Here is a 27,295-nt window from a genome sequence, read left to right on the forward strand (position 1 = left end):
AAGACTTTCTGCACTTCCCATGCAGCCAGTCATGAGACTCTCCTGGGAGCAGTGCCCTCCATGTACCCTACAGTCAGGGCCACCCCATCTCTAGGACCAGGTGGCTGAAAGAGGAATCTGAAGGGACAGGTGTTGTTTCCTCTTATCCTTTTGGTCTATCATGTTTTCCCATCACCCTTTCCACTCTTCCTCAAACCTAGCATAAAAACAATCAGGCCTAACCACTTCTTTGGGTCTCCATGCCACCTAAAATTCAAATCCATGTGAATGCTTTTCTCTTGTTGATCTGTCTTCTGTCACTGAAGCCCCGGCTAAGAGGACCAGAAGGAAAATATAATTTCCCCCCTACAGTAGCAAGCTGGCCAGGGCACAGCTCACACTGACATCTTGGGACTAAAATGTATGTACATTTCAAGATATAATATATTTTCTGTTATTATCATTACTCTAATCTAGTTTCAGTCATGGTGTTTTTTTCAAACAACATTAAATGAGGGCAGGAGATTTTTATGCTTGCCAAAAAGTAATGAGCTTGATAAATACATCTCAAGGGCCAACATCTGTATGTGGAAGAAAACAGATTAAGAGGTGTAGTAAATTCTCCTCCATTTATAGTCACGTGAAACCCCATCACACTACTGGCTGAAGACATGCATTAAGTAATAAACTGTATTGGCTTGTTAAAAAGAAATGAATTTGAAAGAAGTTCAGACACAATTCGATGGCCCCCTTGACCTTCTAACTCAGGCTCAGCACACAGCTTCAAGAGACATGCCCTGGTCATTTCTTTTCTGCTTCTTTCCCTCTGTGGGCCAGTCACACAGTCTTGTTCTAGCTCCCACCCAGGCCTATGTACTCCCCTTCCAGATTCTCTTCCCATTTCAACCAAATGTTTATTTCTTGAATGCTGCTCTATCTGATGTGTGTGTGTGTATTAATATAATATTCCGATTAAATTAATTTTTGTTACAATATTGATGAGGCTTAACTTTTCAGGAAGCATTCGCACTTCCAAAGAGATTTACCAGCAGAGGTGAACCTCCAGTTGATGAGTGTTGCCAGGGAAATGGCTTTGAATGGCCATGTTCCTTTACTCTTTTTTACATCCATCAGTCAGCGGATGGCTCTTTGTGGAGCACTGACTGTGTCAGACACTGTTTTAGGTGCTGTGCATGCTACAGGTGAAGACAGAGTCAGTCCTCCAGGCGCCTGCACTCCAGGTAGGATGGTGGACAATAAATACATAAGGAAATTAATAAAGGTAATTTCACATGCTGGTAAATGTGAGGAGGAGGTAAAGCAGGGCAGTGCGGTACCTCATTAATGGGGTCAGGGTGGCATTTTAGTCACGTTTGTAGAAGGCAGAGGCACCAAGAGGGAAGGCAACACAAATGTCTGAGAGAAGAGTTTTCTAAGCAGAGACAAGTGCAAACACTCTGGCATGCCTCAGAAAAGAAACAAGACTGGGTTTAAAAACCATCTATATACTCCCAGATTCATCTCACCAGCTCATATTTATCTCTTCAACTGCAGATTCTTACATCCAACTTGGCACTTGTAGGTTTCCCAAATCTATTAGGTAAAAAACTAAGCTTTTGGTTCTATGCACCAACCTCAAAATCAACCCCTTCATTGTGTCACCTTTGCAATAAGTGGCATTTCTATTTCCCCAGTTGCTGAGGCTTACAGTTTGGGTCATTTTTGACTCTGCTCTCTTTCTGGACTCATATAACATCCATATGCAAAACTGTTTCTTCCAAATGAAATAGAATCTGATCCCTGCTCACCACTTCCATTACTATCATCCTTATGCAAACATGGACTATTACAATTGCCTCAGCAGTAGTTAGGGTCTTAGCTAAGGTGTTGGCACAAAAATATCATCCTAGCTAAAAATACAGTAGTTCAAATAAGATAGCTACTTATTCTCCAATAGCCAAAAGGTAGAAGGCTCTATACTGTGAGGACACTCAGGGAACCAGATTCTATCTTGTGTCTCCAGCATTCTTTAAGGCATTTTTCTTTTCTTCATGTTGAAGCAGGCTCAGCACTACTCCTTTTATTCTAGCCTGACAGCAAGGGAGGGAAAAAAAGTGACTGAGTGTGTGTGTTTGTGTGTGTGTAGTGCAGCTTTCTTTGTAAGGATGCAACCTTGGTGTGAACATATCACTTCCACTCACATCCCATTGGTCAAGATGTGGTCACATGGCCATAACTAGCTGCAAGGGAGTCTGGGAAATGTAGTATCCAACTGGGAAGCCATTAGCTCACATTAGACTTGGGGTTATGTTTAGACTAAAACGAATAAGGGAGAAACTCTGGCAGTCTCTGCATCCACCTCTGTGATGGTAATAGAGATGCACAACCGAATCTTCCTTCAGGGAAGCACCTGTGGGGAGTGTGGCCAGTACATAGCCTCCTGCTGTCACCCCCTCTGGGGTCTGCCTTAGCTGTGGAGAGCTGCCTTGCCTGAGGTCTTGCCCTTCCTGGGCAACTGTGTCCCGGTCATTTCAGGACACTTGCTCTAGGGCTCCCCACCAAGTAGCCCCAACTTGCTGGGTTTACATTCAGTTCAACTTTTTCTCTGTGAAGCTTGCTTCTTCTTCTTCTACCTTCACAAGTGTTGGTTCCTGTTCCTCATAAACCTTTTACACCCCACATTGTCTCAGCGACTGCTTCTAGAAAGCCCAAGTTATTGGTCTCCTTGATTGTACCTACAGAATATTCCCCCACAGCCCCCAGAAGGGTCCTTTGAAAAATTCAGATTATATCACATCTCTGCTCGGAACCTTCTAGGGCTTCTTTCCACATTGCTCAGTGAAATTTGCATCCTGACCATGGCCAACAAGGCCCCACACATTGCCCCTCACCTCACTGATCTCTCTCTACCTCTCTGACCTCACTCACTCCTTGCTCATTCCCCTCCAGCCTCACCGGCCTGTTCCTTGGACATGGCCATCACCTTCCAGACCTGGTGCTTTGTCCTTGATGCTTCCTCTGAGGTCCTCACCCCGGCTCTTCCTTCAGGTGTCTGGTCTAATGTCACCTCCTCAGAGAGGCCTGCCATGATTGTCCTATTTAAAATAGCACTTCCTACTGGTGGTGACCATGGGGGAGGGGTTGCAGTGGGTGCATGGGGAGAGTGAAGGGGGTAAAGGGGCACAAGAATCTCAATCATAATATAAGTTGGTCATGGGGATGGTGGTACAGCCTGGAGAATATAGTCAATGATTCTGAAACATCTTCCTATGTTGACAGATACTACTTGCACTATGGGATGAGGATTTCATAATGTGTGTAACTGTTGAACTTGGGATGAGGATTTCATAATGTGTTGTATACTTGAAACCAATACAATATTGTGGATTGAATACACTTCAATTAAAAAAAGAAATACTATCCTTTCAAAACAATAAATAAAATAAAGTAGCACTTCCTTCCATCATCACTATTCCTCTTACCCTATTTATTTTTCTTATAGCACTTCATCTATGTGATTATTATTATTATTTGTCTCTAGGGCAGAGATTTTTGTTGGCTTTGTTCACAGCTATCCTGGCACATAGCCATCCTTTAAGAATAGTCACAGAATAAGTGAATAAATGGACGAAAGCAGGAAAGGGGAGAGAGTTGAGAACACAGGTTGGCAGGGGCTAGATCATGCAGGGCTTTAAAGACTATGGTGAGGAGTTCGTGTTTTATTCTAATTTTAATGGGGAGCCATGGAATATCTAAGCAGAAGAGTGTTCCGATACATTCTTTGGGATGATCATCAGCTGAACTCCAAGGACCCAGAAACTCACTGTTACCAATGACAAGACACCATTTTTTGAAGAAACCTGTTCCATTGCTGAAAATATTTAATGATTTAACATTTATTTCATACACTGAATCCTTCTTCCCTATAAATGCTCCTCATTAATCCAAGTTTTGCCCTCAGGAACAACTCAAAACAAGTTTAAAACTTCTTCCATGTAATGGGTCTTGAAATATTTGGAGACAGTTTTCTAAGTCTTCTCTCTAGGGTAAAAACATCCAAGATTCTCTGAATTATTATCCTATTCCATGACTTTCAGATTTTTTATTGCCTTTCAGAGGTCTGGCTTTTCAATGGGCTCCTCAATGATGGCCAAACTTTGGTCTGACTAGCACAATATAAAGAAGCAATTGTGTCCAAGATCAGAGTTGTCTATGTGTTTGAATAATTCAGTTACTTCCCAGTGATGTCACTACTAGATCAGACTAACCTTGGGGTCAGTGGAAACATCTGGAACTTCTTTAAGCTGGAACTGTTCTGTCCTCTACTTAATCAACCTACACACTGAGGTTTACATCGATCTTGCGAAATTTATCCTGAGTTTCTGGCTGATGTGCTGAGCTTTTGTGATCAACTCTGTATTCTCTCAGCTGTGCAACATCTGAAAATTTGTAGAAGTTGTTTAGTCTTCAACTTGTTGAAAATATTGACTAGAATAGGACAAGGATAGAATTTTATGGTTTTCTTCTTGAAAAAAGTTTCTAAATTATCAGCTTTTCAAATAATGGGCTGAGTGAATAGAGGAATGTATTCTTATCTATTAGTGCAAGGAAACTTAGTTCTAGGACATTAGTAGATAAGTGCAAAGATTTGGGATCAGGGAAAGTATATGAAGGAGGGCATGCTATATTGAAGGAAACTAATATGAGAACATGTAGAAAAAGGAAAAGTCATGAATACACTTGACAGGTTAAGTAGTCAGTCACATTTATTTTCACCTAGGAGAAAAGGGAAGTCATCTGTAAAGGTCCTGGATGTGTTTGTGCATGTTCATATAATGAGATGCTTTAAGATTGCTTCTTAAAATCTGTGATCTTCTTGAGGGGTCCATATAAATCAATGTTGTTGAATGTCCATACTGACTTTAAATTTAAAGATTTAAATTTAAAACAAAAAAAGCAATAGATCATATTCATGGGACAGATTTATGCCTTAGTCTCTTAAAAACAGTGAATCATTCTCCAAGCCTTCCTTTACTCTCACCTAATCCAAACATATTAGAGCTAATAAAGCCACATGGGTTTTAGTTGACTCATATTAGAGCTACTGAGTAGAACTTTTCATGTAGAGTTTGTACAAGCAGCTGCTAAATCAACTAGTAGTGCTGTAGTCAACACACATTTCAGCTTCTCACTCCCCAGGACACCTTCAAAAGATAATGTCATCGAATGTTTTGCTAAAATGGAGGCATACATTATAAGAAAAGCACTTTTCTCTTACCTACTTCCCTGTTAAATTGTCAAAAACATAACTGGGCTTAATTTGTTGTGACCTGTTGGAAGAGGGCCCAAGTCTTTAGTGATAATCTCACATTCATCTAAGTGTACATAAACCACATTGTATCACAATTCATGCCACTGGGATGTGGATTTATGTCAAACTTAGTGATACTTGGTTTTCATAATCTGTTGCTTTTCCTCCAGTGTTTTCATGAATATCTTTATCATTAAAAAAATTCCTTTTTTCTTCTACCATAAACCATAAAGTGATACAAACACATTATATAAAATGGAGAAATAGAGAAAACAAGAAAAAAAAAATCTCCTAACTAAAATACACTTAATATTTTGGCATATTAGCTTTCAGCAGTTTTCTATATATATTCTTTACAGTATTACAATATTGTACGTATTTTTTGTTGTGTTTTGTTTTGCTGCACGGTTCCTGGAGGCACTGCAATACCAGGTTGATGCATGAAGTGGACGGAGCAAGCTCCTATTCCATCTCCCTGCTCTAAAAATCCATATAATATATTGCCCTTGGATAGAGAACATATCAGATATTAAACTGGCAAGAACATATACTACACACAATCTTAGCCAAAAGGCCAAGAAGTGATGTACATATTTTTGTAAACAAAATGGTCATTTTTTGGATTATATTCCTTTCCATACTATATTGTAAAGATTGATGACATTGATTGGTGGCAGATGTAAATAAAGATTTACAACTCTTGCAACTTGGGATGTATCTTCCTGGATTCAAGCCCTGAAATGCATTTGGACAGCTAGTTGCTTTTATTATTGTCTAGCTGACCTTCAATTTCATCTTCTTGAAGTCTGTTTTACCTTTTTCACTGTGAGTATAATTTTTTTTCTAAATAAGCCAGAAAGGAACTAAAAATTAAATAATTGAGCTCTCTGTCAATTGTTAACATTATACTATGTTTTAGAATCTTCTGAAACATTGAGAAGGTCAGACAATAAACTGAACTAACCTTTCTGGAAGGCAACCAAGCAATATGTATCGAGCTCCTTGTAAATGTTTGCCTTTGATCCAAGTAATTCCTCACCTAGAACTAAAATCCTAAGGAAATAATTTATTCAAAGATTTTGTAAAAAGATCATAACTATGGCATCATTCACAAGGGTGAAGATACCACCTAAATGTCCAAAAGGTAGGAGATAAAATATAAATGATGGAAGACTATGTAGTCACTCTTTCTCTTGTTCTTTTGTGTTTTCTAGTAATAAGCATCAATTCACCACATCTAATGGAAATCCTATAAAAGTCTACGGTTTTCTTTAGGAATTCCCTAACGAATTAGTACTTTGGTGTAAGACACCTGAGTCGTTAGTATTAATGAGAAGAAGAATGTTAATGAGAGCTGAATTCCATCAAGCCCTCAGCCAAGTAATGTGCAAGTACTCTGCATGCATTCTAACTTAATCCTTCCAGCTAGCATTTGAAGTAGGTTTTATTTTCACCCCCAAGTTAGAGATGCATATGTGACTGCAGAAGGTTCCTTGCCTAAGATATCACGGAGAGGAAGAGGCAGTCAGGACTCAAACCCAAGTGCTCCGAGTAAGACCTCTGTCCTCAAACAGGACACCACACTCCCTCTACGGCATGGGCTTGTCTTCCTCCCTCACGGAGCCATCCTCCAAAGAACCACACTCCCTTCTGCTATTTGATTCACATTCTCGTCCACAGACTTGAAAGCACAACTCTGTCTGGGTTGCTTTTCTCCAGATCCAGTTTGAAACCTGAGCTTCTGGGTTGGCCATTCTGTCCAGCAAAATCCCCTCTAGTTTTGGAATACTGTCCTTAGCCCTCTGCTGGGACTCGATTCTCCCCGCATCTCAGGCCATGATTTGAGAGGTAAAATCCCTCTCCACAATGCATGTTTCAGGGGAGCAGCTCATGTTCTCATTCCTCATGGCCAGGTGCACACGTGGCCCATTTCATGCCACTCATTTCGTACAAAGTCTCCCATTCACCAACACCACAGAATGCAAAGTTGGTTTGGAAAGGGAGAGGGAGGGTGGGTTTAGTTTGAACCTGCCAAGGTTTTTCTTTTTTCAATCCCTTTTATGACATCTGTCTCCTATGCCGCTGTCGGTAGTTTTTCTGAAAAACAAATTACCTTGGTCTTCCTTTTCGCTGCCTTCAGGATGAATTCGAACTCCTAAACATGACTTATCAGAGCCTTTGTCATCTAAAGCCTACCCATTCTGGAGCCTCATTTCCCACTATTTCTCACCTGGAATATTCTGCTGCAGCAGCATCGAGCTGTTCGCAGCTGCTGGGAACACATCAGGCGGGTATGTGCCTCCTTGTTTCGGCGCCTCTGGAGTATCCTCCTCCTCAGCATCACACTCACTCCACTGCATTCCCTCTGAACTGCCAAACTCAAGGTTCTGTAAGACATAATACAAATGAAATGGCCTCTCTGAAGTTTCTGCAATTGTTTCCAAGGAGAGTAAGTACCTTAGCCTTTCTTTTTTTATTTGTAGCATTGTATCTCAATCCTAGTAAACTGTGAACTCCTTAAAGGCAACAGTCAAGTCTTGTGTATTTCTTTAATTCCAGCATCCACCAAAAAGTACAGCTTAGCAAAGACTTAGTAAATGTTTGTAAAAGAATGAATGAATTCATGGAACCCAGGAGGTTACTTCACTAGAGACCAAGGAATCACACAATACAGAAAGTAGAGAAAGTGGTCTCACTTGGGCAAGAGAGAATGTATCTGGAGGAAGCCAATCAGCTGAACTTGACTTAGGTAACTATCAGCATGCTGAATCAGTGGGTCTTAACCCTTGGAGCAATCATAATTACCTGGGCACTTTTAAAAAATTGCCAGTGCTTGAACCCTATTCTCAGAAATTCTGTGCAATTTTTCTATTTTTTAAAGACAGTCTGAGAAAGCATATGCAGCCAAGGTTAAGAATAACTACTCTAGATAAAGATACAAATTGCAGTATATAAAGATATTAGTTTCTTCAAAACTACATCCCCTGCATGTAGGGGATCCCAGAATACACACAAAGATATCTCGCTGCTGACTTAATATTTCTAGACGTATTTAATCATATTCATTAAGGACTGTGACTTGTTCCCTGAGCCCCTCTGTAAATGTATGCATAGTTACCTGATAGATTTTGCTATCATAGGAGAATAGGCACTTTTCCACTAGAAGCTTGTTGGTGGATATTGGCTAGAATCCCAACCCAGGGAGGCAATATCAAAGTTGGTTCTTTTTTTTTTTCTCCCAAATCTAAACTGTTGCTAAATGTTTAACGTTATGGTCAAAGTCTCTGCTTGTGAAATAAAGTTTTGGACATATGATGCAACGTTATTGCAGAAGTACAAAACCTTGGACTCTGAGTCTAGGTCTCTATAGGTTAATTTACAAAGTAAAGCAGGAAAGGATATAAAGTCATTAAGAGTTTCTAATACAAAATCCTATGTTTCTTATAATACAAAATCCTATGTTTCTTATGAAACAAATGCTGTATGTATTCTTCAATCTAAATGTCTATGTTCATGGTTTATAAAACATAATAAACTAAGGGCAACATTAAATCCTAGGGTTGGCTAATCTTCAGTGGCGAGTATAAACCCCATTATAAAACAACCACATGATTTGCCAAATTCCTTGGATTTTTCATTTGCTCTGCCAAATTAGACGCTAGTGGAAGGCTTAAATGTGTCTTTAAAATATCATTTAACATCGATTATCAGCCAGCTCCCTGATTATTGTCATAAATTAGTATGAGTTGAACCATATGGAGGGGAATATAGATCGGGCTACAGTTCAGCCCGGTGGGACTAAAGTTATCAGAACAGTAACTCACAGGCTGGCAGGTGAACAGTTGCTTCTCATTTTAAGGCTCACCACAAAGCCTTTTCCTTAGATCCATGTGTGTTTTTGGAAGAATTCTGGAAACATCTTCTAATTCTCAGTCATGTTTAAGCGGCAAAGCATTCAGGACTTAGAATAGTTATAATTTATTAGTTGTGCATATTACCATCCATTATCCTGTATTTAATTATCAAACAAAGGAACATCTTACTAGCCAAAACAACAAAAATAAACACCAAACCCCAAATATGTATGACTCCCCCCAAAAGCCATCAGACTAAGTTTGATTTAGTTGTTTCTTCATTTTCCTGTTATTATTTTTGCATTATTTTCCAAAGTTTATAGCAGGCAAGTTGGAGCTAGATGTCAATGATCTAAAAGAGCATATATAATATAGTATATATGTATACACATATTGCTTTTCTTCATACATGTATGTATTTGTATATACATGTGTTACACACACACACATGAACATAAAATTGAGAAAATTCTATCTGACATTGATTTTTAGGGGTGAGGCAAATAAAGGTTGGGGCCTCCTATGGTTCAGTTGAAGGACAGTTTCTCATTAAGAGTACTCTCAAGGAAACCACAGAAAGGGCACACATGCTTTTCTTTTTGTAGTTATATTTTTAAACCATTTCAAATTTCAAGCATACAGAAAATTTCCAAGAATAGAACAAGAAGCTTCCATGTACTTTGTACCAAGAGGCCCCATTTAGATTTCAGCAAACATACCCTCAGGCTCTTAGAGACGGAGAACCCCGTTGTAACTCACTTGGCCAGTCTCCTCCGACTCCCTCATTCTTTCTCTGCCTTTCACGGAATTTGTCTTTTTGAAGGTTACAGGACAATCATTTTGCGTGTCTTTCAAGTTGTTATGTGCAATACTTTCTCATGACACAACCCAGGTCATCATGTTTCTGGCAGGATTATTGCAGAAGAGATGCCATGTTCTTCTCATCACATACTATTAGGGGTACACAGTGCTAATTTGTCTCATTAATAGTGGCATTAATTTTGATTATTTGATTAAGATGGTGTCTGCCAGGTTCCTCCACTATGAATTCTTTTTCTCCCCTTTGGAATGAATAATTATTTTATGTGGAAGACATTTTTAAGGCAACATGAACATCTCATTTGCTTGTTTGCTCAGTCCCAAGAACACCCCCTAGTTTTAGCATCCATTGATATTTCTTGCCAGAAAAAAAAAGTTCTATAATGATTTCCAAATGGCAATTTTCTGACTCCAGTATTCCTACTGTTATTAATTAGATGGCATTCTACTGTTAAAAAAGAGAACTTTCTTATCTTCCCATATATTTGTTAGTATGTTTATTTTTGTGAATGTAGACTCATTTGATTCCTGTTTTAGTCAATGGATTACAACTCATTACTTATTTTGACACTCACATTGTTCCATATTTGACTAGTGAGAACCCCTTCAAATGACTTCTGGGTCCTTTTAACATGTCCCTATCATTCTTTGAGCATTGTCTGAATTGTTCTTCACAACATGATGTTCCAGGCTTTTTTTGTACTTTTCCTGTCCCTGTCCTAGAATGGGCCAGTTTTCCAAGGAGCCTTGATGCCTTTCAGAAACCGAGGTGTAGACACTAGGTATGCTCATTGCTACTGGATGTATTGCCACGCCCAGGCTATGTTCACGGAGAGAGCTAGGAGTTTAGGAATGTACAGGCAACATACATATGTACATGAACACACCTTTATATCTATACATACTTCTGTTTCTATATATATGTGAAATCTGTACTGATATCTCCCTTCCAACTCAATACCACTGGCTTCATCGGAGCTTTCTTTCTTTCCAGTTTGTTACTTCTCTGGATTAAAAAGCATCCTGACCTGTTCTGCTCCCTGTATTTGCTTGTTTGCTCCATCCCTTGTATGCAGGCAATTCTGTAACAAAACTGAGCTGCCATCCTCTCACAAGGGCCACCATGACTGCCCCATTCGGGTCTTCCCTATGACTTCTGACCAGAATTTAAAGGAAGGAAGCAAAGAAGGACAAAGGAAGGAAGGGATGGAGGGAAGAAGAAAGGAAGGAAGGCATTGTTTTAAAATTGAGGTATAATTAACATACAACAGAATGCACAGATCTTAAATGTGGAACTGAATGAATTTTGATAATTGCATGTGCCCAAGTAACAACCACTTAAAATAAAATATAGACCATTTCCTCCCTTCCAGAAAGTTCCCTCCTGTGAGGGCATAAATCTTTCAGCAAACAGCATTAAGAACCCCTCACCCCGTCATCCCTGCTCTCAATGTCTACCACTCAATCGGCAGCTGCTGCCAACAATGTTCTCTCTTCAATTTCAGATTCCTCTAAGTCTCTTTCCCTGATGCGCAGCCTGTTTGGTTACTCTCTCTTTTTCCATCTACCTTTTTATTATGTAGAACAACTTGGCCCCCTGTTCATTAGTTTTCTCTCTTCTCCACCCACTGAGGGAATTCACCATAATAAGGCAGAGCCTGGGAGTGATCTAGCAAACAAGAATCCTTCCCCCTAGAAGGGGAAGGTGGAATTCTGTGTGTGTGTGAAAGTTGTGATTTAATCACAAAAGGCGAAGGAACACCATTCTTTTACAGTAGTGGCACTATACCTTTCTTCTTATCATAAACACAATGTTCAGTAGAAGCATAATTAAAGAATCACTGCCTGACAAGAGCATCTCTTAAACTGCTGTGTTTTAAGCAACTTTAGACCTGTGGCTATAAGCCAAGACCACCCAAATGAGAACAAGCAAAGGCTATTAATTCTGAGCTTTTGCTACAGCAAGGAAGTCAGCCACCATCATGTGCACTTGGCAGAGACTCAAAGCCATTTAGAGGAGAGGGAAAACTTCATAGTGGACAGAAAGGGAAAATTTCAATCTGTCCTGATTGGAAGCTGTTGGTATGGGGAAGATGGATGTGGACTAAGTAGAAGCCCGCATCCTATGGTATTGGTTAGAAGAACATATTTGGTTTCCTCTGGCCTGGTTGGGCCAATTGCTGCAGAGGTTGTGACTTGGCTTCCTGGATTGGTTGTTACAGAGATTATGGGTCAGAGTTTGATTTTTATATATTGTTTGGCCATTGCCCATTTGTACACTCAGTCCCTAAGAGCCAATGATGTATGAGAGAACTACAGAATCACGGATGGTCCCCTCTGAATCTGCCCAAGCAACATCATCCGCATGGGTCATGCTCTCCTCCTACTCAACTTCTTATCTCCTTTGATGCACAACTTGTAATTCGATGTCCACTTTCCAATACCCAATAGAGCCTTAGAAATCTGTCTAGGCAGATCTAAGAAGTATGAAGCATGGACGAGCAGGACTTTGTGTTGATCTGATTCGAGAACGAGGATCCAAGGGCTGCTCTAGGGTCATCACTGGAACTCCCAGGAGGATCTTGTTACTAACTGCAGGTAAAAGGGGAATCTGGAGAAACAATCAATCATCCATGAGACATTCCTTAGAATCATACACCTGGAAACTGGAATATCATTTTAAAGGCATGTAGACTGAAACCCAGAGATTTAGTGATGGTCCTAAGTTTATATGTCAAAGCCATGGGGTGAAGCAGGCCTTTCGGTCTTTTGGTGCTCCATCCACTATGTACACAAACAAAGGCTGGAGAATGAGAGCTCTGGATCAGAGACCTGGCAATATGGGAATGACCAGGACTGAAGCAGAGGCAATACTGAGCTGCTTGTGCCAGTAAAATAATTAGTATCAAGACCAAAACTATCTACCAAAGATTTCACAACAGACCCACAGAAGTGAAAAGTAAATGATTAAAGAATGTAGGTCTTGGAATTCCTTTTAAATCATGATACTTTATCTTCTATTTACACAGATAAAAGTAGTTAATATTTAAGCACTTTTAGTCTTGCATCTCTCTTGTTAGTAGAGGAAAGCCATTTTGGTAGTGCCAGCGTGAATCATCTGCGATGATTTCTCCAGTGCTTATCTTGTCCTTGGGTCTTCTCTGCCACGTTGCTATAGCAGGAAGGAGTAAGTACTCTTTGCTTTTGCAAAAAATAATTACTATATCCAAACCCTTAGTATATGCCAGCGGTCAATAATGGTAACTTAAATTCTCGTTAGGGTGGATGCTATAATAGAGACTGGATGATACTTTTTCTTAAATATTGTCACACTTACAGCTCTTCCATAATACATTCAGCCAATTTCAGCCTCAGTGTACTGACCTTTAAAATGGGGATAACAATAGTATCTTTAAAGGGCAGTTGAGATTAAGTGAGATAGTGAATATATGAAGTATTTGGTACAGATCTTGCCATACTGGCAGCATTAAACAGTTTCATTTATGTGCTGGTTGAACTTAAATATGCAAACACAGATTTCTTAACCAACCACATTGTGCTCTGTTCCAGCCTGTCCCAAGCCAGATGAGTTACCATTTTCCACAGTTGTTCCATTAAAAACATACTATGACCCAGGGGAACAGATAATATACTCCTGCAAGCCGGGCTACGTGTCCCGGGGAGGAATGAGACGCTTTACCTGCCCACTCACAGGACTTTGGCCCCTCAACACTCTGAAATGTATACGTAAGTCATGTCTTCTGTAGCATTCCCTGCCCTTTTTTGGATTCTGGACATTTGGAGGATAATCTCCCTTTTTATGCTCAGGGTGCAGAGTACCAGCAGAGCTGCCGAGAGAAGGGCTGTCAAGAACAGGAGGGTGTGGGGGTTTCTCCCCAGGAGAGGAGACTGAGGGTACTAGGTGCAGTCTAGAGAAGAGGGGATGAGCACCACCAGAAACTAGGAGGGGTGTAAAAAGAGATCTGGTGTGAAGAGGGAAGCATTCGGAAGTGAAAAGAGAAGGGCAGAGACTCGCAAATTTAAACAGATGCTAAAGAGACACTTGAAAAAAATAAAACACGAAGGATCATCCTATATTTGGACTTAGTCTTCAAATGAAAGCAGAGTTAATAGTTACTAAAATGAATATAAATTTCATCTAAATTATTTGTGTATTTATAATAAAACTGAATAGATTAAATTAATAATATGCTACTAATTCTATCTATCTCGCTATTGCCCTATGGTAGATAGTTGCTTTTGATTATTCCTTGGTACATGGTTCTGTGATATCATGTTGGCATTATTTTTCATAGTCAAATATTGAGCAATCAACTAGATAGAATTTCTGGCAATTTTATGTAGAAGTTAAGCAGTGAAAATAGAGTAAAAATAACTATATGGACCTATGTGAGCTCTGATTATTTTGGTCACATGGACATGAACTTTGTGAAAATTATGTACTTCATACAAGTGATTTTAATATACCTTTTGATTAAACATGATTTGTAATGAAAAATCATTCTAACATCACAAGGGAAAATTTCTCTTTAATCAGCCATAACTCTTGAACACTAACAACCTCATTTTTTCAAGTTATTTTCCACATGCATATATTTGCGTCATTGCAGAGAGTAGATACCATTTTGTATTTTTGTTTTCATCAGCATATCTTAAAAGCTGACTGTGTCTCTATAGTCGTCATCATTGATATTTTGTTGGCTGCATAATAGATCAACTGTTGATTTACCATGATTAATGAAAACAATCCCCTGACAGTAAACATTAGACTGTCCAATTTTTTTTTTTTGAGAGGGCATCTCTCATATTTATTGATCAAATGGTTGTTAACAACAATAAAATTCTGTATAGGGGACTCAATGCTCAATGCACAATCATTAATCCACCCCAAGCCTAATTCTCGTCAGTCTCCAATCTTCTGAAGCATAATGAACAAGTTCTTACATACTGAGTAAGTTCTTACATGGTGAACAGTACAAGGGCATTCATCACAGAAACTTTCGGTTTTGATCACGCATTATGAACTATAAACAATCAGGTCAAATATGAATATTCGTTTGATTTTTATACTTGATTTATATGTGAATCCCACATTTCTCCCTTATTATTATTATTATTATTATTATTTTTTAATAAAATGCTGAAGTGGTAGGTAGATGCAAGATAAAGGTAGAAAACATAATTTAGTGCTGTAAGAGAGCAAATTTAGATGATCAGGTGTGTGCCTGTAGACTAAGTGTTAATCCAAGCTAGACAAGGGCAATAAAACATCCATGGATGCAGAAGATTTCTCTCAAAACAGGGGGGGTGAGGTTCTAAGTCTTACCTCTGTTGATCCCCAATTTCTCACCTGATGGCCCCCCTGCAACTGTGCCTGTCTTAGGTTGTTCCTCCCTTGAGGAATCTTACCCATCTCTGGCTAACCTAGACTGTCCAATTTTTGTTACTAGAGGTAACAGTGTTATAATTAACACCTTGTGCATATGTGCATATTTGACTTATTTTGAATTATTTTCTTAGACTAGATACCAGTAAGTTATTAGATCAAAGGCTAGAAATGAGTTTGTATATTTTTATTTTAATGGAATATTCTGTAAGTCAAAATTCACCTTTTTATCTCTAAACCACAGCCAGAGTATGTCCTTTTGCTGGAATCTTAGAGCATGGAGCTGTACGCTACACAACTTTTGAATATCCCAACACGATCAGTTTTGCTTGTAACACTGGGTAAGGACTTCCTAGCTAATCGATGCAGAACATTTTGGTGCCCTTAAGCTAAACATCAAGACTGGTCAATATTTGATTGCTAGCCTTCAGGCTGGACTTGCTGAATATAAATTAATTTTAGTCCTGCTTTTAATTTACACCACAGTGGTGTTGAGGGTGGGGTAAGGTGCGGAGAATATAACAACTTAAGGGGTGGAGAATGTAATAGCTAATCTAGGGTAATATGAAGTAACTACAGTATCTAATTTTTCTGCTCTGATTATCTGAGGAGATACATTGAAATTATTGAAATGGATGATTATTTTTTATAACCGTTGGGCCAAGTCTTGGAATAAAGGTTTAAATACTTTAGGAACTGGATTTTGGCTTCAGTTGTAAACCTAATTTGATTGACCGATCTATAGAAAAGGATTCTATTCAGAAGTTTGGAAGTGTGATGATGTAGAACATAATTTTCTTAATCTTCATATAATGCAGTACAGCATCCCCAGGAAGTAAGCATTGACAATTGATCATATAGCTCATCAGCCTTATGAACAAAGACACCACTGGTGACATTGTCCATAGCATGTTGGCTATATGTTACAGCAAAGTTTTACTAAGGTTTCTTGTTTGGTATTGGAGATTAAGAAGTACTATGAGTGAAAGAGAAATGTAGTCGATTCCTCTGAATCACCAATTTACTAGTGGGTCTGATGACAAATGACCTTGAAAAATTGGCTTCAAGGATAGAATTTAAAATTTTCAATGGAAATAGGCCTCATTGTCTCTATGCATTCATATCAGTAGGCTGACAGAAACAAATAGTAGAGATTACTCGGTTTGGTTCATGTTTGTGATCCTGATAAAGAGATGGTTCTTTGCTCTATGTAAGAAGCAGTTAACTTGGCCCACTGGTTGGCGATGAGGGATTTGGGGGTTTGGCTCCAACGTCTACCAGCTAGGGAACCCTCTAATTTTTCAACCATTCACCTGCAGCATGAGCCTGAGATAAGCATTAAGTTACTTAGGAAAACAGCATTACAAAATGGGAAAGAAATCAATAGCATTGATCTGAAGCAATGCTCAGTAGAGAAGACATTTGAGATGCCATTGATGGATTATCTTACTGCTTGGTAGATTAAATTTTCCTTTGCAGATTTTATCTGAATGGAACTGATTCCAGTAAATGTACTGAGGAAGGAAAATGGAGTCCTGACCTGCCTGTCTGTGCCCGTGAGTCTGTGGGTTCCAGTTATGGGGACAGTGATCAGTCGGTTTGCCTGCAATGCTCCTGCTTTTAGCACCAAGTTCCAAGCCCCGGAAACCCCTCCGTCCATGCTCAATGAGATGGCTGGCCAGCCATATGGGGAATGGTCATCCTGGAGGATGAAATCACTTTGAAATGACAAAAGGGAAGCGTTCTACTCATGGACCCCTTTGTGTCCTGCACCTGGTTTCCGGGTTTACTACCTCTGGTACTCCCACAGTGTTTTGGCAGGGGCTTGGATATGTGTGGCATTGGTCTATCAGGCCTGCCTCCATTTGAATAGAAGAATGGGAAACAGTGGGATCAAATAGTTTTCTCCCACTCTGGAACCTCATTCATTCATGTATTCAATAAACATGTTCTGAGGCCCTCATATGTGCCACATTCTGCTTTCAACATTCAGGCTACAAAGCTGAAGATTTAGCTAAAGGAGACCTCAACAAATATGCCTAGTGGTGAGAGAGACAAGGCAAGTAACCTTCACAATAAGCTCAGAGTCCTTCATCCGAGGAGCTGGGTGAGATTCCTCCAAAAGGCACTGATGTTCGGAGCGGTCTGGGTCCACTCTGGGCTTTGCTTATACAGGGAAGGGCATCCTTATGTTCCCTAACTTGCGATTTTCATGAATCCAGTCTTTGACCAGGAGACCCAGACATTATAGTTATAGTAGTTATGAGGTTTTAACATTTTGGTGAGATCTGTCCTAGCAGAAGCAATTTTTTAAGAGACTTTGTTTAGTTTTAAGAAAAACTAAACTGTAAACATAGTTTTTAAGGATAAATTAAGTAGAGTGTTTTAGTCAGCAGGAGGAATCACCATGGTTCCTATAAATTGATTTCCCTTTTGAGCAGATGTATATCAATTATACAGTCACTTTTCTTCCATTATAAGCAGAAACCCTACTTTAGCTTCAATCTAATCTAAAAGAGTGCTTCTTATACTATAATGCACATATAAATCACCTGGGCATATTGTTAAATAGCAGATTCTGATTAATGGGTTTGGGGTGGGGTCTGGGCTTCTGCATTTCTAAGAAGCTCCCAGGCAAATTCCATGCTGCTGGCCCACAGATCACACTTTGAGTAAGTAGCAAGGATCTGGATGATTCAAATTAAACCACATTTTTGGTCTGCACTAAATTCCATTATGTTGGTATAACTTTCCCTGGATTGACTGCAACTCCACATTAGTCAGGTCAGGATGAAAACCTACTGCCATGTCTCTGTGGGAAGCTACTTGTAAAAACTCCATTCGCACAGTGCAAAAGCAGCAGCATTCAATAGGAACAAACAAATCTGAACCAGCAGTGGAACTCAAATGTCACAAATGACTTTGCGCCAAGTTGCTGTCCTCAGCAACTATGGCAGGGCAGTCCCTCAGCATTGTCTCCCACCAATGCCGACTTCCGGAAACATTTTCTAAAGGAGCATTTGGAGCAGAGACTTGTGAAAACCTAAGCATTGTGTTAACCTTAACAGGCAAATTAGTGATAGCAAGACTTAAATTTACTTCATTTCTAGTTTTCTGACTGGTTTGGACATCTGATTTGCCGATCATACTTGCTTGTTTGACTTCCACAATTGGCTGTTTTTACCCTGCAATTGATTAAATTTTGCATTTTCTCCAGTGAATCTGGGTTTTTCTCCTTTCTGGAAAGAGTATATTTAAAAGACTCAATCATTTTCATAGAAGTGATAGTTCTTTCCTTTTCCAGCTCTAACATGCCCTCGGCCACCCATACCTAAGTTTGCCACACTTAGTGTTTATAAGCCACTGGCTGGGAACAATTCCCTCTATGGAGACAAGGCAGTCTTTGAATGTTTGCCACAGTATGCGATGTTTGGAAATGACACAATTACCTGCACAGCTCATGGCAACTGGACTGAATTACCAGAATGCAGGGGTAAGTGCAATGATAAGACAAAATAATTATGGTAGCGTACAATCCCGTTTTTGAAAAGTATTGAAAATTCCACTATCACTGAATGTTTCAATCAATGTTTCCTGGCACCTACAATGTGTCAGGCAGGGTGGTAGGCAGATGAACCAGACCTGGTTTCTCATCTTAGGAGAGCTTTGTATAGTGCAATGAACTGTCTGGAGTTACCTGGGAAGGCTCCCCCGAGGAGGAGTGGAGAACGAGGGCAAGACATGCCCCACAGAGCACAGGATGTGGGAAGTCAGGGAGGCCTGGAGGAACAGGGTGTGCACGGGGACAGCTGGATATCATGGTCAGGATGGTGAAGAGAAGCCTGCATTAAACTGGTGAGTCCTAGGAGATGAAAGTGAAAAACTGAGTTGCAGCCAGAGTTTTGTAAGTTTTTATAGTCTTTACTTAATTTTAAGAATCACAAGAATATTTGGTTTAAAACATTATGAAAATTCTTCCTCCTTCAAATTAACCTATAATTACTATCTTTGAATGTGTTAGCTGTATAACAAGTGATAGAGAATTTCATGCACACATGGAGTTATGCTAAGGACAGTTAACTTCTCCTGTAGTAGATATTTTACATATTCCAAAACATTAGTGCTTTTTAGCATGGGGAAACTGCCAATAATAATACATAGCACCTTTTGAGGGACTTAACTTTAGGCCAGGTACTGGTCTCACACCAAATATATGTCATCCCATTCAGTTCTCCTAAGTAGAAGGCTCTTTTCTTTTCTTTTTTTTCCCAACCATTCCCCTAGATGTTCTCAATTGTCAACATATTGTGACATTCTCTCTTTCTCTCCACAGATAAGATACATTTTTCCTGAACCATAATAAGTTGTATACATCATGACATTTACCATAAACACTTCAACATGAATGTCCTAAGAACAAAGATATTCTCTTATATTATCACTGTACCCAAGACACTTAACATGTTTTAAATAATTAACAATAATAATTTAAACAGTTATAGTAATATAAACAATTAACAACATTTATTTCATATGGAAATTTTTCCAACTGACCCAGAAATATCCATTATACATGCATGTTGTTTTATGTGGGATCTAATCAAGATTCACATACTCTATTTAGTTGTCCTGTCTCTTTAGTCTTTTTAAATCAAGAACGATTCCCTGCCACCCACTGATATCTTTGAAGAGTAAGTTCTAGCTTGTTGTCATGCAGAATGTCCTGCAATTTGAATTTGGTTGATTTCTTACTCATGATTAGACTGATGTTAAATAATTTTGGTGAATGTACATCCAATCACACTGGAAGACACATAGTATCAGTCCATCCCTGGTCATGCTCAGTTTTATCCCTTCGTCAGTTAGGATGTGCCAGATTTTCTCTTGGAAAAGCATCTTTTTTTTTGGAATTAATAAACAACCTATGGGGGATATTTTGGTATTGTGTGAATATCCATTCTCCAGAAGTCATTTTAGCATCCTTTGATGTTCCTTGACTCAGTCATTTATGACACTGGTGGCTGCAAAATGGTGACTTTCTCTGTCTTTCCTTCTATATGTATTAGCTGGCATTCTTCTACAGAGAAGAACTTTTCTTCCATGGAATATTTTTTTTAAGTATTAAAGTATAGGCTCATAGATTATTTTTCATTCATGTGTGGAAGAGCCAGAATTGACCCAAGTGTTCCAACTCTGGAGTTTGTTCTCTTAAACTACCTCATTAAACTACTTCCCAAGAGGACCATGCTCCTGGCTCCAGCCTCGCTGTCTTGTGTTGGAGTAAACAGGGATCTGGGTTTGGGACTCTACTGTTGAGGATCCTAAGAAGGCCAGGAAGTGGCACCATTTTTCTCCTTCATAGTTCATGCCACTTGTTGTGTAGTCTGAAGACAATCACAAGAATTAGATTTAACATTTAAAATCCAAATAATGGTGTGCCAGTGAGCAAGGAGGGAGTCTTGGTGTTTTAATTTCATGGTTTTCCAATTAAAAGAGACAGATTTTTTTCCCCCTTCTTTCAATCCCACCATCTTAGACTCTGTGGAGATGAAATTTCCAATAAATAATACCGTATGATTATGTGAGAGCCCAAAGAACTTAGTAACTCATTAACTTACCTTCAAAGTATTGTTGTTTTCTTTTGCAACATCCAGGATCCTGTGAGTATAAGGGGGCTAAATTAAGCACCAATGTTCCTAAAAATTGCATTCCAGCTACAGGAACACTCATGATTCAGTAATGTAATAGAGATTAGAATGTAGCTATTCTGTAACTACTGGACAATACTACCATTTATACTAATGTCTTACTGAACAAACATTTTAGAGGTAAAATGCCCATTCCCATCAAGACCAGACAATGGATTTGTGAACTATCCTGCAAAACAAGTTCTTTATTACAAGGATAAAGCCACATATGGTTGCCATGATACATATGCATTGGACGGCCCAGAAGAAGTAGAATGTAACAAATTTGGAAACTGGTCTGCACAGCCAAGTTGTAAAGGTATGAAACATGGATGGGGTCTTAAAATGTCTCTGAATTTATCCAGTGGATCACCTTTACTTGCCAATTTCTTGTTCCAGTCATTTCCTACTTGTTGCTCAGACTTGCTTCACAGTAAATGGTATGGGAAAGACTTTAGGAGTCACATGTGCGTGAGGAAGCTTCATGCTTAGCAACCTTGCTTGAGATTAAACTGAATGACATAAAAAAAATCCTTTGTAAGCATTGATAATATGGTGGAAGATTGTGTGGGCTTCCTGTAATTGCTTTTAGGTCTTTGCTTATGAGCATCCTTTTCTGCTTTCTCTAGTCAAGACTCTGCTTGTTGCAAAAACCAAACACATATTCAAACTAGTTCAAGGAAATGAGGGCCTTTTATAATTGGGCAACAGGCAATCGTATGGACATTGATGATGAAGAAATGAAAATCAAGTGGCCCTCCTGAGGACTGGAATTGGAAATTAGGAACTATTCCTAGTCCTTCCATATCTCATTGTCCTCATGGTCTTTCTCATCTCCGTGTTGCTCTACTGACTCACCTTGAATCTGGCTTGACTGTATACCAGGACCTCTCAACTAAAGGATTCATCACTAACTGGCCATTTTTCCCTGAGATGCTGGTTCCTTTGAGTTAGGTGTCTGTGCTTGATCCTAGCAGTGCCATGCTTAGGCAAAAAACAACCTAACACTACATTTCTGTTCAGATTGATGTGGGATTGACAGTTTGAGCAGAAAAGGAAATTAGGCATAACAGGCAAAGTGATGTATGATCAGAGTCTTAGTTGGGGTCCCCTAGAAGCACAGCCTGAGATAGGGGATTAAGTGCAGTTAATTTATTAAGCGAGGGTTTCAGGAAAAAGACAGTGACACTAGTAGCGTAGAGTAGACACTGGTTCTCAAAATTCACAGTGCATCAGAATTACTTGGAGGGCTTGTTTAAACGCAGAGTTTCTGATTTGGCACATCTGGGATAGGACCTGAGAATCTGCATTAGTACCAAGTGTCCAAATGCTGCTGCTGCTGATCCAGGGACTAAGTTTTGAACAAGCATGAGGTCTCAGCTAGAGTCTAGCTACAGTTTCATGCCCCTGGGAGCGGTGAGCCATAACTTCTACCCCAGATCTGACCTCACCAAGGGGGAGGGGGACCTGGCCACTTAGCCACTGGCTGTGGGCTGCGCCCTTCCTTGACCCTGGGGTTGGGGGCTGTGGGCATAGCCCCCTAGGAGAAGATTTGACTCCCTTATGGCTGAAGGCAATTTTTCAGAGAAGGAGCATTTGTGAGCTATTATCAGCCAACTCTCACAGTGGCTGGCTGATGGGTATACCAGTTCAATAACTGGGATCTGAGTGGGATAGTGTAAGCTTTTATGAAATGGCAGCATTTGGTACAAGTTCTTTTTTACTGAAGTCCAAAATTTGATGCTCCTGCTCTGACTTTCTCATATGGCTTCTCTAGGGGAGGAAAAGACCATGTTGGAAGCCATGACTAATGGTTCTGTTGATAAAGAATCACTGTCAGCACTGATACTGTTACTCTGTCCATTCTTGGGATCTTCTTGTCTTGAGCAATATGTTTGAGGTGTACTCATCTGCTCATCCAAATGCCACATTCTATTAAAAAGAGACTAACTGAATGCCTAAGTTTAGACTAAAAATATTGTCTCTTTCAGCATCTTGTAAATTATCTGTTAAAAAAGCCACTGTACTATATGAAGGACAGAGAGTAAAGCTCCAAGAAAAATTTAAGGATGGAATGCTGCATGGTGAAAAAATTTCTTTCTTCTGCAAAAATAAGGAAAAGAAGTGTAGCTATACAGAGGATGCTCAGTGTATAGATGGCACCATTGAAATCCCCAAATGCTTCAAGGGTAAGTCGAACACTGAAACTTTAAGCTAGAACTTCTCCTTGCACTTCACCATAATTAGCACTACTATTACATAATGACTACAAGAAGCCATGCCAATCTGGCTTTTGGGTTTTTAAAAAGAGAGGGGGCCAGTGGGAAAGAGCAAGATGGTGGTAGGCTGCATTTGATTTCTCCGCTTGCATAAATATTTTCCTTTCCAATTCTTTTCCTGGAAACTCGGGGTTGTGGTTATATTTGATGAGTGTTGAGGTAACATGTGAAATAATAACCCAGGTGAGATGTTAAAATCACTCAAAATGACAAGGCATAATAAGCTGAATACAAATCAGTAGAAAAAATATTAGAAGAAAACGGTTTTTAAAAAACCAGACCAAGCTTTGGTGATGTATTTCTTCAGGCTGTTCTCCCATACAGTCTTCAGACAGATGCAGCACTATTGGTACATTGGAGAATTAATAAAGGGCTGATACAGTTTTTTTTTCTCTTAATCTTAACTGTCAGAGTTATATAGAACCTCTTATTTTCCCTCTCGGAAATGAATGCCCTATCGTCTCCCTAATGTGTTCTCCTATCACTTAAACCTTATGCTAAACAGTTTTATTCACATAATTTAATTTATTGTATATGTTTGTAAAATGTCTTTGATTTGGCTTGGCTATTTTACACATTTAGGAAATGATTGTTTCTCTTAGAAAGTTTATCTTTTTCTCCCCAAACAGAACACAGTTCTTTGGCTTTCTGGAAAACAGATGCATGGGATGTAAAGCCATGTTAAACTAGTTTTCAGAGTCAACATTCGGTGTCGTACTTGTGTCTGTGTCTGTCCAAGCAACCTAATGAAGGTGGAAGAATAAAGCAACTGAATTTATTGCATCAGCCATGGCAGAATTATTCATCAGAGTAGCTGACTTTTAGTTATGTTATCTGTTATATGTTATCTTAAGAAACCCAAATATATGGAACATCATCATTTCATGACTGTGAAATGGAAAGTGTAAACAATTATCTGGGTAACCCAGTTCCCCTCTCCCAAATTCCACTCGCAAATGTTTTCACCTAAAACAATTGCAGTATTTTTCAGAGAATGATCCACAGACCCCCCGCATCACTATGACCTGGTACTTGTTACAAAGAAAACAATGGCTATGAGGCAGAATTTCTCAGGATGGCCCTCGAATCTGCATTTAGGACAAAGTCCCCAGATAGTGTTTTGTATTCTCAAGTTTGAGAAGCTTTCCAATAAAGGAATAAAGCAGGGACTTCTAGGTCAATAGAACTGGATTTGAAGCCTTAATGTTTGGTTTATATGTATCAAAAAAAATCTGCCTTTACCCACTAAAATCCCATGATCCATCACTGACATTGCTCCATTATGTTCAACTCCCTTGGCCTTCCCTCCGTCTTGTAGTACATGCCAGCAAAAGCTGCCCCGGCTCTAGATGCCTTCCCTGTGCCATCAGCAGAGCGGCTGTACTTTGCTGGGAAAAAACCCAAAACAACTCACAATCATGCGAACAGGTCCCACTTTCAATTCATGAACACAAGCCTCACACAGGCCTCAGCTCTGTGCAGCGACCCTTCCCTGGTGTCTTCCCTCCCTGACTCCTCATGGTGGCTATTTCTCTTCTCAGCCCTCCAGCCACCCTCCCCTTCCTCACTCTCAGCTCATGACCTTGCTCCTTATTTCACTGGGAAAATTAAAAGACCCTTTAAAAATCTTCCCACAACCAAATCCATCCTCTTACCAGTGTATGTGCCAGGTTCTCGGCCGTCCATCTCTGTAGGGTTGATGAACTCTGAGATCCCATTTAAGGACAAATCTTATGCACTTGATCCCATCTTCTCTCTTCTATGTCAGCATTTTGCTCCTGCAATGAGTGATTGGTTATTTCTATTCTTTCCCTTACTATTGGAGCACTTCTATCAGCATACAAATATACAATAATATCACCCATTTAAAAAACCAAAACCCCTTCTTGTTATTTCAAGTCTTTGTCCAGCTACTATTCTATCTCTTTATTCCTTGTTTTTATGAAAGTCTGGCAGTGTTGTCTTTGCCATCTCCATCACTACTCTTACAACCTGCTCCCCACAGACAGTGCCTCACTGATGCTTCTTCATCAGGACTTCACCTGCTTTCATGTAGTGGGGCCCAGATCACTTCTCCAAGATGTTTCTCTGCTCTTCTTATAGAAACCTGCATGGCTCCCTCCTTCCCAGGCTATCACTCAAAAGCTCCCATTATTTAACCTGAAAGAACATTTTACTTTTCTTCCTCAATCCTTTCCTTCCATCATCTCGCTCTCTCTTTCAATCTCTCTCTCCTCTGATGGCACTCACTTGCTCACTTGCTATTTTCCCTCTTCCCCCTTCTCTGTATGGGGAGTTGGGTTTGACAGGGTGTGGTGTCTCCCTTTTCTAAACCAAAAAGCCCTACTTTGGGATTTTGCTGAAGAAAACAGTCATCCACCCTGGAATTCCCCCCGCAGCACAAAGTTTTAGAACCACTGTTTTCTTTAACTCATCACATGTTAATTTGAAAATGGACTGACCCCCTCATCCCACCTGACAGCTCTGGGAATGGAAAGAGAGCAGTAAAATTTTAGGACATCTCTCTCTACCCTAGACATGATTGCTGGGTTTGCTACAGAAAAAGAGAATATATTTTTCTACTGACCTCCCTTTTGTTGCAAATGCTTTCCTAATTAATTTTGTTTCAAAATTAAAAAATATACAGGCATTAAAACTACTCATTTCCCTTCTTAGTTGAGAAGGAATTACAGGTAGAGTTGTGAAGCAGTGAAGATAAGCAATGAAAAATTTTCTCTGTCATTTGGTGGGTGGTTTGGGGGGCCTCTCTAATTCAGAGCTGAGCCCCAGGCCTTTTGCTCAGTCTCTGAGGGCCTCTCAATAAAAACTCACAGTCAGGCTTTCCTCTTCATTTTAAAATTACCATTAACTACTTGGTTCAACTAAGACATTAATTCAGAATTTTTGAAGTTCTATAACCCATGTCACACCTGATGAAGGAACATATCCAAGGAAGAATGGTTTATTTAAATACTTATTTCCTATCTATCTCAGGGATGCAACCAGTAGGACATGGGACCAATCAGAATGGATGGCAATCTTGGACTGGGAGTTGGGTTCAGGGTTTGGGGCCAGAAGCCCCCTGATGTACCAGGCATTGCCCTTAAGTTGCTAAGACTTGCAGAAGCAGGAGAGGGATACCATCAGTAGAACAAAAAGACATCCTACAGCATGGGAGAATAAATTCATAAATGACAGATCCAACAAGGGGCTGACATTCAAAATACATAAAGAGCTCATGTACCTCAACAAACAAAAAGCAAATAAGCCATTAAAAAATAGGCAGAGGATCTGAACAGACACTTCTTCAAAGAAGAAATTCAGATGGCTAACAGACACATGAAAAGATGCTCCACATCGTTAATCATCAGAGAAATGCAAATTAAAACCACAATGAGATATCACCTCACACCAGTTAGGAGGGCCACCATCCAAAAGACAAACAACAACAAATGTTGGTGAGGATGTGGAGAAAGGGGAACCCTCCTACACTGCTGGTGGGAACGTAAAATAGTTCAACCATTGTGGAAAGCAGTATGGAGGTTCCTCAGAAAACTCAAAATAGAAATACCATTTGACCCAGGAATTCCACTTCTAGGAATTTATCCTAAGAATACAGCAGCCCAGTTTCAAAAAGACAGATGCACCCCTATGTTTATCACAGCATTATTTACAAAAGCCAAGAAATGGAAGCAACCTAAGTGTCCATCAGTAGATGAATGGATAAAGAAGATGTGGTACATATGCACAATGGAATATTATTCAGCCATAAGAAGAGAACAAATCTTAACATTTGCAACAGCATGGATGGAGCTAGAGGGTATTATGCTCAGTGAAATAAGCCGGACAGAGAAAGAGAAGTATCAAATGGTTTCACTCATCTGTGGAGTATAACAACAAAGAAAAAAGTGAAGGAACAAAACAGCAGCAGAATCACAGAACCCAAGAATGGACTAACA

The 27,295-nt window shown here is 39.6% G+C and overlaps 2 protein-coding genes and 1 non-coding gene across 4 annotated transcripts in view; 1 reads left to right on the forward strand and 2 right to left on the reverse strand.

Annotated features, from left to right (window-relative positions):
* The window catches only part of PRKCA (protein kinase C alpha), a 402,290-nt gene extending 393,020 nt beyond the window's left edge, over positions 1 to 9,270 (reverse strand). Inside the window, exons 1-2 of the mRNA XM_073235816.1 lie at positions 9,115 to 9,270; positions 7,521 to 7,677 (exon numbers count right to left, since the gene is read on the reverse strand). Coding sequence (XP_073091917.1) covers positions 7,521 to 7,677; positions 9,115 to 9,143 — 186 coding nt within the window. The 5' untranslated portion in view covers positions 9,144 to 9,270. The remainder of the gene's footprint in view (positions 1 to 7,520; positions 7,678 to 9,114) is intronic.
* Positions 5,686 to 5,876, reverse strand: LOC118968197 (U2 spliceosomal RNA). The gene has a single exon (XR_005055726.1). It is a non-coding gene; the product is annotated as a U2 spliceosomal RNA (small nuclear RNA).
* A 3,723-nt stretch (positions 9,271 to 12,993) lies between the features above and the next one.
* Positions 12,994 to 24,221, forward strand: APOH (apolipoprotein H). Of its 2 annotated transcripts, XM_073235817.1 has the most exons (8): positions 12,994 to 13,150; positions 13,534 to 13,710; positions 15,615 to 15,711; positions 16,850 to 16,926; positions 18,675 to 18,863; positions 21,197 to 21,376; positions 23,049 to 23,246; positions 23,966 to 24,221. In XM_073235817.1, exons 1-8 carry the CDS (start codon positions 13,087 to 13,089, stop codon positions 24,019 to 24,021), a joined length of 1,038 nt encoding a protein of 345 aa, XP_073091918.1. In that variant the 5' UTR covers positions 12,994 to 13,086; the 3' UTR covers positions 24,022 to 24,221. The 2 variants fall into 2 exon arrangements, with proteins under 2 accessions (XP_073091918.1, XP_073091919.1); XM_073235818.1 differs by lacking the exon at positions 13,534 to 13,710 and having other exon boundaries at positions 13,029 to 13,150.
* The last annotated feature ends 3,074 nt before the right edge of the window (positions 24,222 to 27,295 follow it).

The sequence above is a fragment of the Manis javanica genome, chromosome 4, assembly GCF_040802235.1.
Source record: "Manis javanica isolate MJ-LG chromosome 4, MJ_LKY, whole genome shotgun sequence".
In the NCBI taxonomy this organism is placed as follows: Eukaryota; Metazoa; Chordata; class Mammalia; order Pholidota; family Manidae; genus Manis; species Manis javanica.